Source organism: Pteropus medius, unplaced genomic scaffold (genome assembly GCF_902729225.1).
Source record: "Pteropus medius unplaced genomic scaffold, Ma_sr-lr_union100, whole genome shotgun sequence".
NCBI lineage: Eukaryota > Metazoa > Chordata > Mammalia > Chiroptera > Pteropodidae > Pteropus > Pteropus medius.
Genome location: NW_024342471.1, coordinates 23,361,511 through 23,368,955, shown reverse-complemented (window position 1 = coordinate 23,368,955; position 7,445 = coordinate 23,361,511). Strand labels below are relative to the sequence as shown.

At 49.6% G+C, this 7,445-nt stretch overlaps 1 protein-coding gene across 1 annotated transcript in view; it reads right to left on the bottom strand.

Moving 5' to 3' along the window:
* Positions 1 to 863: 863 nt before the first annotated feature.
* The window catches only part of CASS4 (Cas scaffold protein family member 4), a 29,872-nt gene continuing 23,290 nt past the window's right edge, over positions 864 to 7,445 (bottom strand). Inside the window, 4 exon segments of the mRNA XM_039863731.1 lie at positions 864 to 3,785; positions 4,483 to 4,542; positions 5,502 to 5,872; positions 5,875 to 6,811. Coding sequence (XP_039719665.1) covers positions 3,375 to 3,785; positions 4,483 to 4,542; positions 5,502 to 5,872; positions 5,875 to 6,811 — 1,779 coding nt within the window. The 3' untranslated portion in view covers positions 864 to 3,374.

Here is a 7,445-nt window from a genome sequence, read left to right as displayed (position 1 = left end):
TGGTATAGAATTCTGGGCACCGAAGAAAAATACTGAACAAAAAGATACCAAAAGCTTAAAAAAATGTGATTTTATTCTTTAAAATTTTCTTTTCAGAGGTCAGTATCCTATTGAATTTATCAGTGGAAACTCATCCCATAACTGCTCTTTCAAAAGAAAAAATGAAGAAGCCAACACATTTAGCCAAGAGCAGTTTTCATTGTTTTAAACCCAGCGGTTTGGTACTCCGTCAACGAGGGTCCTTGCTTTGAACTCATTCCCCCAAAGTAGATGGATAAACATAGCTATATAGATATCTATCTCCAGATGTAATTATATCTATCTATGCACACATGTACATACACACATAGTATTCTGATACCGATAGAGACCTGTTCATTACCTATTGGAGACTATATCACTTAGGAAGCACTAAATGAGTTGAGACACTTCAAGCATTAGAACAGTGTCTGGAACTGTGCTAATCACTTAACACACACGTGCTGTTGTTATTGTTGTGTGAAAGGTCATTTTGCCCACTGGGGCAGACAGATATGGGTGTGTCCCTGCAGGAACCCCCTTTCGTCCCCCACTTCCCTCCTGACTTTGCTGGGAGCTCCTGCTGGGCGGGACGCAGTTCTCCAGGGGTCTCTTGCCTTGCTTCATGTCTTCTGAGCAGAGGCATTAGTGGCATCTTGTTTTGGGCTATCCATCACTTCAAGCACGCTCAGAGGACAGACAGAGGTCGCATCTCCCTCCAGAGCAGAAGGGCAGGCTTGTTCGCTGCTCAACATAATAAAAAGATACCATCGCCCTCGGACCTAAAGCTTCATCAGGCTTGTGCAGATCGGGGTTTTCTGTGCTTAGAGTTCCTTGGCCTTGATATAACCCATTGTGTGCACGGCAATGCGTGGCCACCTTCGCATTGCCCGTGGGAACTCGGGGAGGGGTGTAAATATGAAGTGAAAGCTCTCCCGATGGTGTAAGAAAAGTTCTTTCCTGTGCACAAGAGTCGACAGAACAGCCTTGACTTACGTCCTTAGTAAACTAGGATATTAGGCTGCCCTTGCGAGTCTGGCCTTTGGTTGTACAGGAACTTGGACCTGGGAGGGTTCCCAGCACCCCCAGAGTTGACAAGAATGGCTCAGTGGTCTCCACTGGTTGTATGAACCACGCGACTCATGCTGAACACCTGCTTTCCTTCTGCGGGTCTGGAACTGGGTGCCTGTGCCACGCAGAGGCTGCCCACACGATCAGCCCCAATAAAGCCCTGGGTGCTGGGGCTCTCATGAGCTTCCCTGGCTGGCGACGTCGCACATGCGTCGTCACAGCTCATTACTAGAGGAGAAGAAGGGTGTCCTGTGTGGCTCCCGGGTGGGGACTCTTGGCAGCTTGAGCCTGGTTTCCGCTGCACACTCCCCCTGCCCACCCTTTTCTTTTGCTGTGATAGATCATGGCCATGAGCAGGACTCTATGCTGAGTCCTGGGCATCCTCCTACCGAATCATTGGGCCACAGAGTGGTCTTGGGGACCCCCGACACAGTCTTTGACCCCAGAATCTCATGTCTTCTGTCAGCCTCTATGAAACTGTGGCAGGCTGAGCTTAATCTGAAATAGGGGGAAAATCTCAAATGTTTCACAGTCTTGGCAGAGCCGCCCCTTTCTCAAGACACGTGGCAGGGGGAGGAGGGGGGGGAATTCCAGGTCTAGGTCCCCCTGGTTATCACATGCCCTGCTCGCCAGAGCTTCGAGGGTCTGGCACCAGATACGATGTGGGGCAGCCACCTTGCAACCGTGAGAGTTGACCTAGAAAAAGTGGGATGGAGAAACACGGCCTGCAGATGCTGTTGGATCACCCCGAACCGGCTGGTCTGGGTCAGTCCGCCCCTGGATTATTTTAAAATACTTGAGTTGATAAATTTCCTTTATTGCTTAAGACAGACTAGATGTGTTTTTTCGATCATGTGTAACAGAAGGGATCTTAGCCGATGCACGTCACAGCTGTTCAGAGAAGTTGGGGCTCTCCGTTGCGGTCCAGGAAACCAAGCCTCGCCGAGTGGACTCCTTCTCTAGGAACCTGGGAACTAATGGTGAAAGCAACCAGCCTTCCAGCCACCAACAATTTTAAAGCGCCTACTAAGTGCAGAGCAGCGGTTGAGAACTGGACCTGGTACCATTTCAGGTGACTTCCAGGTTGCAGATGCTCTTTCCAGGCAAGGTGTTCCACGGCTGGGATACATACAGGAACGTGCGCCTTCACTTGAGGTGAAGTAGGGATGATGTAACCATAGCAACATGAGCAAAAGGCCCAGCTGCTAGGAGAAGAGGGGGTGGTCTGAGGAAGAGGAGGGGCACTCCGAGCCACTTTTAGATCTGTGCCCGGGGGAGGGCGTCCTGTTCACGCGACACTTCCTGGCTGTACCGCGATAGGCGATGGCTTTGATTTTCCCGTTAGCCTTTCGCACGAGACTGTGGCCTCTACTGCACCTCCCTAAACACTCTGGGGAGAAGCATTTGAATAGCAGAAGCAACATTGGAACCCAGGAAACACAGATCAAAGACTTTCCAGAGGAAGGACTGCCGCGAAGGATGTTTCAACTCATGTTTATATTTACATAATATTATAAATGACAACAGATTTGAGACCGTCGAGGTATAAAACTTTGCTGATGGAACATATTGAATTTATCAACACAGACTCTATAATGTACAAAATAAGTTAAAAGGAAACCTAACAAAATGTTAGGTTGCAAATATATGCTATTTTATCTTATCCAAGTTCAAATATGCATCTTGAACTTGGACAAAATAGCATATATATATATATATATATGTACATATGTATATATTTGGTGTAAGACACAGATACATGATTCATACCAATCTTACAGAATTAATTCAGTCCAAAATGTAATGCTGATTATATTACCTAACGATGCAAAAGAAATTAATCATTCGAAAATAAGTCTCATTCTTCTCTCCTACTTTATTTTCTCCTTAGCACCTGATATATTTTATGTGTATTTCTCCACCACTTTATTGTGTCTCCCCACTAGAACGTAAACTCCCTTAAGGCAAGGCTTCTGTTTAATTTACTGCTATTTGTCCAACACCTAGAATCTGACGTATAGTAGGTGCCCAATAAATAAATACTGAATGAATGAATTTAAAACAGGCACACATTTAAACAATCTACAAACCGGTTTCCACACTTCACTTTATACACGGTCCTTACTTAACGGCCGCCTCTCTTCCCTGGCTCTCGTGGGGTAAGCCAATGCGCTGGGGTTGCCCAGACACTGAGAACACCTGCTTTGGGCGCCGTGATTACTTCCGCCCATCGCGTACCCCCAGGCTGCCTTGTCCCGTGGGACAGAGTTGCACGGGAGGGAAGCTCACTCCAGCGTCCCTCTGAACTGCCGCGTGTGCTGCTCCAGCTTCTCGGCCTCGGCCTGGAGGTGCCCCAGGGCTGTGGGGCTCGGGTACTTGAGCACGGCGTGCTTGGTGGCCAGGGCTAGGTTCTTGAGCAGGTTGCAGAGGTGGTTGCTGCTGCAGAGGATCTCGTTGCGCAGGTCCCTGTCCTGCGTCTCCTTGCACAGCGTGTCCACCAGCTTCTGTCCCACCATGATGATCAGCTTGCTGTGCGCGATGAAGACCTCGGGGGGCTGGCCGTGGCGGAGGCTGCTGTGAAAGACACCGATGGCTTTGAAGAGCGCCCCGAAATAGAGCCGGCAGTGTTCTGAGAGGTGGATTTTCTTCTCGGGGTCCTGCTGACTCAAAGGCCGGCGGGGAGGAGAGCTGGGGTCCTGGAGAAGGAGAAAAAACAACAGATAAGAGATAGGTTCCATCAGCAGGCTGTGCTCGTCTCAGTTTGCACTGTCTCTGGTCACTCTATCGCCACTAAATACCGCTGGAGCTGGACCCGCCAGCCCCCCGGGAAGGGGCTGGAGTGGACGGGGTGCATCACTTATGGTGGCGGCACAGCACATAACCCTTCCCTCAAGAGCCCCATCTCTGTCTCCAGAGACATGTCCCAGAGCCAGTTCTCCCTGCAGCTGAACCCCGTGGCCACTGAGGACACGGCCGTGTATTAATTACTATGCGAGACAGTGAAGGGGCATCGGTGTGAGCCCAGACACAAACCTCCCTGAGGGAGACGGGACGGGGGTCCGCAGGAGGTGCTCAGGACACCAGGGTCTTTGCGTCGTAACCAGAAGCATTCGGGGACCACGTCAAAGGGAACGTGAGCCCGAGTTCTTTACAGCCATGTCACGCCTGCTTTGCAGAGCACCCCGCATGGCTTCACGAACGGGTAAAGGGTCACGTGCCAGGCCCCGGGGCTCACTGGGTCGTTCATCTCTAGGGTTCTTTTGCAACCAAAAGGAAACACTATCGCAAAGCCCAATTCTCCTCCCGCGTGGGCCACGGCTCTACTGTGGAATTACTCATAGCAGGAAACATCTCTAGGGATAAAGCGTGTGGAGCGTGGGCGGTATTGCTCACCTGTGCTTCTAAGGCTTCGTTTTCATCCAACCTTTGTTTCTCTTCTAGGTTAGGCAACTTCTGAAAAATACAATCCTTTTGAATTACCCACTGGAGTGCTTTCACGCTATCATACAGCTGTTTAAGGCCACTTTAACGCGTGAGCATTTCCTCTTCATATTTTTGTTCTGGCTACTGATGTCTTTTCCCAACAAAGAACACTTGGGCTGCCCGAGGGTTGAATTTCATCTACCAACATGGCTTAGTACAATGACACACAGTTTTTTTAAAAAGTCATGTATATGTTTATAACTATATACACACACACACACGTGTGTAGTTTAATTGGGAAATTCAAAACATTTACATTTCTAGCTTCTCTAGAATGTGTTATAGCCCTTACAGCACACTGGGCATTTCAGCAGAATACTAAGACTGGGGTTGAAAGTGCCAAATGATCGCCTGACACAGCCCCCAGGTGGCCTGCTGTGCTTGAACTGTGCTTAAGACTTGCTTGAACTAAAGGTTCTTTTTCTAGAGCATCTGAAGTCATGCAGCAAAGTGTTTTTAAGAGTAACTGCAGTGTGGAGGCTGCTAAGACCGTGCATGATGTGGAAGCGTGTTTGGAAGCGTGTTTATACTTCCTCTTCCGTTTCTAAGAAACACGCTGACAATGACTCAATTTATAACTTTCAAAAAATGCAAGAAAACTTGATGGTGAGATTAAGATATTTGCTCAGAGGATGGATTTTAAAAGGCTTTTAAAATTCTTTGTAATCTTAGTTATCAGAGGTAAACTGAAAAGCCCCAAATTTCCAGAAGACGGCTTACGTGCCTTAATACTATTTACCGTGCTTCTTAATAAATAATATTGCATCTAGAATTTTACTTTCATGAATTTTATTTTTGGAAAAATGGAACCAGTGTCTCCCAAAGCCTATGTGACTATTGAGAGATTTTCAGCATCTAACTTACGGGCGACCACTCCGGATAAACGCTGAAGCCCCTTTATATTGTACTTCTCGGGACTCTGAACTCACCTGTTCACAGGCGTTTGTCCAATTTTCCTTTAAGAGTTCAGGGGAGAGTTCGCTTTGCCTCTGTTTAATAGAAGGGGCACTCCTTTGGGGGAATTCCACTTCCCTTTGGGGAAGCTGGATGCATTTTGCAAGCTTGAATCCTGCATTTGGGGTCAAATGCGCGGTCTCTTCCTTTTCACAATTCCGCTTGAAGAGGAGCCTCGCATTGGCAATGAGCATGGAGGCAAACCTCTTGATGTCTTCTGGAACCATCCGCGCCACCATGACAAATCTCTCAAGGTCATCCGGGCTGCTTTGGACTTCGTCCATCACCAGGACTTCCAGGGACCAGTTGCAGCTATCCAGGCTGTCCTTGGTTTCGAGCAGGACCTGTAGGAGTTGGAGACTGTCTGTAGCTGCTCCCTGATTCTGGCCTGAAGGTTACTGTTGGTGAGGTTACAGGCGGTGCCACAGACTCCACGGGCAAAATCTAGGAATTCTCTCAAAGATTCTTCTATGTGGTCGGTGGCCCTGTGGATTGCGTCGATGTTGGCCTCCAGGTTGTCTCTGAACCTCCACTTCCTACTTACAAAGAGCATCAGGCCCGCGACGGCGCTGGCCACCTTTTGCTGGAGAGCCATTACCGTCCCTTTGGCCGAGTCCAGGTCCAAGGAGGGCTCCTTTGCTGACTCCTCCGAGAAGCAGCTGGATGAAGAGTCCGTGGATGCGGAGGAGCATGAAGACACGACGCTGGCCCTGCTGTCAGAACTGTTGACGGACGACCTGTCCGGCTCCGGAGAGAGCCACGTGGCCTGTCTGGGGAACCACGAGCTGTTATGGTCCACGGGGTTCTGCGGAGCCCCGTCAGCTTTCTCCGGCTCCTTCACAGCCTGAGGGACGGTCGGTACAGCTTTAGGGACGTCATAAATGTTTGGCTTGGTGTTCTGCTGCTCCACTCGCAGAACCAGAAAACTTGAAGGAACCTCGTAGTCGACACTTTCGTCCGAAGGGAAGGTGTCTCTGGGTACCAGAAAGCTATGAGGAGGAATTTCTGGAACGCTGAGTTTTTTCTGCATGGACACATTTTTATGCAGGTCTGGAGTGAGGGACCTTGCTCTGGTATTCGGAGGACTGTGGAAACTGGACGTACACGTGGGGAGAGTATGGGGTCCCGATTTTTCCACAAAGCTGGTTAGAGATGCATTTCTTCCATCGGCTTTTTCTGGAGGCACCGGAGTGTCGTAAAGCCATTCCGATTTCTGAGGGTTTGGTAAGGTGTTGTAGCAGGCCTTCCTCAAGGCCACTGTTGATGTCACGGGAACACTCTGCCTCTGTGAAGAGCCACACAAAGTCACCCAGTTTAGCAGCAACAAGAAGTGGTGTGAGCGACTCATGTGGCACACGTGTAGGATGCCGAGGACCTTCTAAGTGCTGGGCACTGCGCGTCGGAAAAATCTGACGGCCACCTTCCTGCTCCAGCTTCCTCGGCGGCTTTGGATCGCCGCTGCCTTCCCGTCTGCTCCCGCCCTCCCTCTGAGCCTTCTTTCTCTCCACCTCCATCATGCCTCCATCGTGCCTGCCGCCACCCTCCCCGTAGGTCCAGCCGCCCAGGCTGTTTACCTTTCCCGAAACTTAGAACGGTCACTCTATCCCGCGACATCTGATTTCGCCCAAACAGGTCCTCTGCTCTGAATGCTCCCCCGACCCTTTCCTTTGCATCTAACAAACCCCTATGCAGCCCTCGTGAGATGGCACCCCTTTTGCAAAGCCTTCCCCGATAAGCTTGGGCGTACGCATGTTTAGCATATACATGTGACAGAATCCAAATCTAAACACGGATGACATGGATTTTAAATTAAGGCATTCCTCCCATATACAAATAAAAACCCAGTGTAACACGGCATGTCTCTGAGCTCTAAAACAAGCAGAAGCGTTTGTCCGAGGCCTCGCCCTGTGCCACGCACC